Genomic DNA, 3,658 nt, shown 5'->3' with positions numbered 1-3,658 from the left:
GAGCCAGATCTTCTGCCAGTAAACACTTCTGAGCACCCTCTTCTGGAGGTGAACAGCTCTGGAGGAAGGTGCTTTCAAATGTCCACAAAGTGATGTTGATTGTCACACAGTAGCACCCATCACTTGCCTCCTCCATAAATCAGTTACAGTCTTGTTGGTGAACCTGAAGACAAAAGGTCAGCACGCTGGGACAAGCAGCCACACACCAGTATCACAGAATCACAGAATGACCCAGGTTGGAAGGGACCTCATGGATCATGAAGAACAAACCCCCCTGCCTGGCAGGGCCACCAAACATACACCTTTACTAGATCAGGTTGCCCAGGGCCCTGTCCAACCTGGCCCTGAACACCTCCAAGGACGGGGCATCCACAACCTCCCTGGGCAGCCCGTTCCAGGGCCTAACCACTCTCCTAGTAAACAACTTTCCCCCTAACATCCAACCTAAATCTTCTCTCTTTCAACTTAAATCAGTTTCCCCTTGTCCCTTAAATCAGTTTCCCCTTGTCCTGCTATTACCAGCCCCCTCCTCATCCTATGTGGAACACCAGTGCCAGCAGTGCGGCCGCCATTTTAGAACCCTCTCCATGTCACCTTGGTCACCACTGCCGCGCGCAACACACTCGCCTCTGACAGTTGTGGCAGTTAGCAGCCATGTCAGCAGCTAAGAGGGCTAGGGTAGAAGTTTTCCCTGTTTCAGGCGGGAGGATGGAGCTGGGGGCCCTAGGAGTGAGAAGGAGGAGGGGGCCCGCCATGACCACCAGGCAGAGGAGGGGTAAGAGAGCCATATTCCATCATGCCTGGACCAGCCCCGTGACCACCACCCATGTGGAGCCTATGGAGGTGGATCCCCCTCCAGAGGAACCGATGGAGGTGGATCCCCCTCCAGAGGAACCGATGGAGGTGGATCCCCCTCCAGAGGAACCGATGGAGGTGGATCCCCCTCCTGAGGAACCGATGGAGGTTGATCCCCCTCCAGAGGAGCCCATGGATGTGGATCCGCCTGCGGCATAGCTGGCCTGGCACCACACCACCGTGCCAGGCCCCGCGTTAGCATGGTCACAGCTTCACCATCACTGGTCCAGGCACTCGGCTCCTTTCCTGCTGCGCGGCCCCTGCCCCCAGCGTTAGCTGGGTGGCATTATTTAACATCTTCTTCTCCTCCTCCTTGTTGCTCCACCAGTTCTGTGGGCCCCCAGTTCCTTCTTCCCCCTGTTGGAGTTAGGTGCTTGTTCTGTTCTTTGTTGTTGATGGTAGTGTTAGGTTAGTGTTAGCGTTCAGTTTAGTTTTAGCGTTAGGGATAGGTTCCTGTTTGTTCTTTAGAGTTAGGCATAGGTTCCTGTTTGTTCTTTAGGGTTAGGCATAGGTTTCTGTTGTTATTTTAGAGTTAGGCATAGGTTAGTGTTCGTACTTACAGTCAGGCATTGGCTGCTACACTCAAGTCAAAGTAACCGCTGCTCCTTGGGTAAGCACGCAGCTGGTTGCTCACCCCGAGCAATGAGTGCGACTGCCCTGAGAGCAGAGGTTTGATGACATCTGCGATGAACTGAATTTCCCTCTTGGGACTTTTCCTTTGCAGAACATGGTGGAGCAGAGCGTGAGTGGCTGAGAAATGGAGCTGGGACTCAGGAGAGCAACACGTGGCTGTGTCCCAGAGCTCCCAAAGTGTGGCCATGGCAAGGTAGGCATGCCTTACCGTAAGCGTTGTTCAAGCACAGCTCCTGGCACTGTCTGCAACAGATCTGCTCTCTGCATGCTTTCTTTCAGTCACTGGTGTTGTGCAGCACAGCCACGGCACGGCCCTCAGTGCGTACCCGAGGAGCGTGAAAAGGTAGGTGGTGAATTTTCATCTTGCTAATGCTAGGATTAGGAATGGTGAGCATCCCTAAAAGAGTGGCCACGAAGGTGTGATCTGCCTCGGGGAGAAGTTGATTCTTGCCTCTTCAGCTTTTCCCTTCTTTTCTGTCCACCTGTCCTTTCCAGCTCCTCCTCCCCTCAGCTGCAAGTGGGGCAGTGCTCGAGTGTGAGGACTCTTCCTTGGCATGCGGTAACAGACAATGCAGATGTGAGTTTTGTGTCCTTCCTTGTTCTTGGGTCCGTAGCCCAGGGATATCTTGCGAGCAGCTCTCTAAGTCAGCCTGTGCTGGCAGCGTGCGTGAGTGAAATAGTGCCTCTTTTTTCCCTCTTGCAGCAAGCTTGCCGAGGCAAGGCAAGTGCTACTCAGCTGAGGAAGAAAGCCGAGAAGGAAAGCAGAAAGCAACGATGAGGGCTTGAGCAAGAAGCTACAAAGGACAGCAGAACCACCTGCAACGCTTCCTCGGAGGTGGCACCAAAAGCTGCTGACTCAACAGTCCAGTTTACCGGCACAGCCGTGCTTTCCCTGTCATGGACGGTGGAGATGATGGAAGTGAACTGGACAGGAAGGACTTGTGCTGCATTAGAAGCAAAGAGGGCTTCACCTAGGCAGGACTTGGCAAGAGCTGGAGACGCTGCGTTCCTTCAGGGTGTGTCTCTTGAGGTCCAGGCCTGGTGTAGGGTTAGGCTGAAATAGGGCTGTCTGGGACTGGAGAGGGAGGAGGTGACGTAGCCCCATGGTCAGGCTTCTCCTTGGGTCTGACTGGAGGCTGAGTGACTGATTGCTAAGCAGAAATCCTGGGCACTGGGGCTTCATTTTGGGGTGTGGGCGGGGTAATAAATAGAAGCCAAATCTTCTTGTACGCAATAAAATTGAAGCAAACTTTCTAAACCTGGTGCTGCCTCTTTCAGTAGCTGGTCAGAACGTCCCTCGCTCAGGCTGGCAATCACAGGGCGATGAAGCGGTCGGCTTCACGTCTCTACCTTGACATGGTGCATGTTTTCCACTGTTTCCTTGTTGGTCTTCCCAACCTGTGGCCTTTCAGCCAACCCGTAAGTGCTGGTGACAGGCTGTGAGCATCTCCTTACTCTCTGAGGACTGACAGAAAGAAACCAGAGGAGGGGAAGCAGCCCGGCAGGAAGAAGGGTGTCCCGTGCTCAGCCCCTTGAGTTGGCCTCTCTTCCCTGAGGGTTCTTTCAGCTTCTGATGCACCGTGTGTTGCTGTTTGCCCTGGGAAGCCCAGCTGCACGCTGGCAGCTGTGGCCTGTGCATCAGCCTCCCCTTGAGGCCCAAGGAGTTGTTCGTTTCTATGTATTCAGTATTGGTGTGGCATTTTGTTGTTTTGTTCTGCTTTGAGATCAGGGGTAATTTAACACTGCTGGAAGTAATTGGGGTTCAGGAGTAGCATATGTAGAATTTTGATCATGCAGCAAGTTGTGATTCCTACTGTGTTAAAGAACTGGCACACACATATACGCCTGCAGCCGGAGCTTGATTGACTCTCGTCAATACGGCCTTCCAAACCCCGGCCCTGGGGAGCTGTCCAAAAATTTTCCAACCTTTTGTACTACCTAAGTTTATTTTAAACAGCCAAGGAGGAGTAATCTCTTAAAGGCTTTTTTTAAGGCATTGGACTAGGTTTTGATTATCACATCTCAGGAAGCTTCTGCATTCCACCTAGTGCTAATGTGATACATCAAGAGCAGATTACACAAGAGATTCAGGCCTTGCTGCCAGTCTTTTATGAATCCGAACTTTGTTTCATGTTGCCAGATATTCTGGTTTCCTTTTCAGGAGATTCCT

General features: G+C 52.4%; 1 protein-coding gene across 2 annotated transcripts; it reads left to right on the top strand.

Moving 5' to 3' along the window:
* The first annotated feature begins 657 nt into the window (after window positions 1-657).
* On the top strand, window positions 658-2,728 carry LOC146753163 (uncharacterized). Of its 2 annotated transcripts, XM_085530926.1 has the most exons (4): window positions 659-1,681; window positions 1,768-1,831; window positions 1,984-2,094; window positions 2,192-2,728. In XM_085530926.1, exons 1-4 carry the CDS (start codon window positions 1,674-1,676, stop codon window positions 2,264-2,266), a joined length of 258 nt encoding a protein of 85 aa, XP_085387052.1. In that variant the 5' UTR covers window positions 659-1,673; the 3' UTR covers window positions 2,267-2,728. The 2 variants fall into 2 exon arrangements, with proteins under 2 accessions (XP_085387051.1, XP_085387052.1); XM_085530925.1 differs by having other exon boundaries at window positions 658-1,831; window positions 1,984-2,047.
* The last annotated feature ends 930 nt before the right edge of the window (window positions 2,729-3,658 follow it).

The sequence above is a fragment of the Coturnix japonica genome, unplaced genomic scaffold (genome assembly GCF_054131305.1).
Source record: "Coturnix japonica strain WE unplaced genomic scaffold, WE-NBRP24 Scf039, whole genome shotgun sequence".
NCBI classification, from domain to species: Eukaryota; Metazoa; Chordata; class Aves; order Galliformes; family Phasianidae; genus Coturnix; species Coturnix japonica.
The sequence above is the reverse complement of the archived record's forward strand: the minus strand, read 5'-3'. Positions and strand labels throughout refer to the sequence as shown.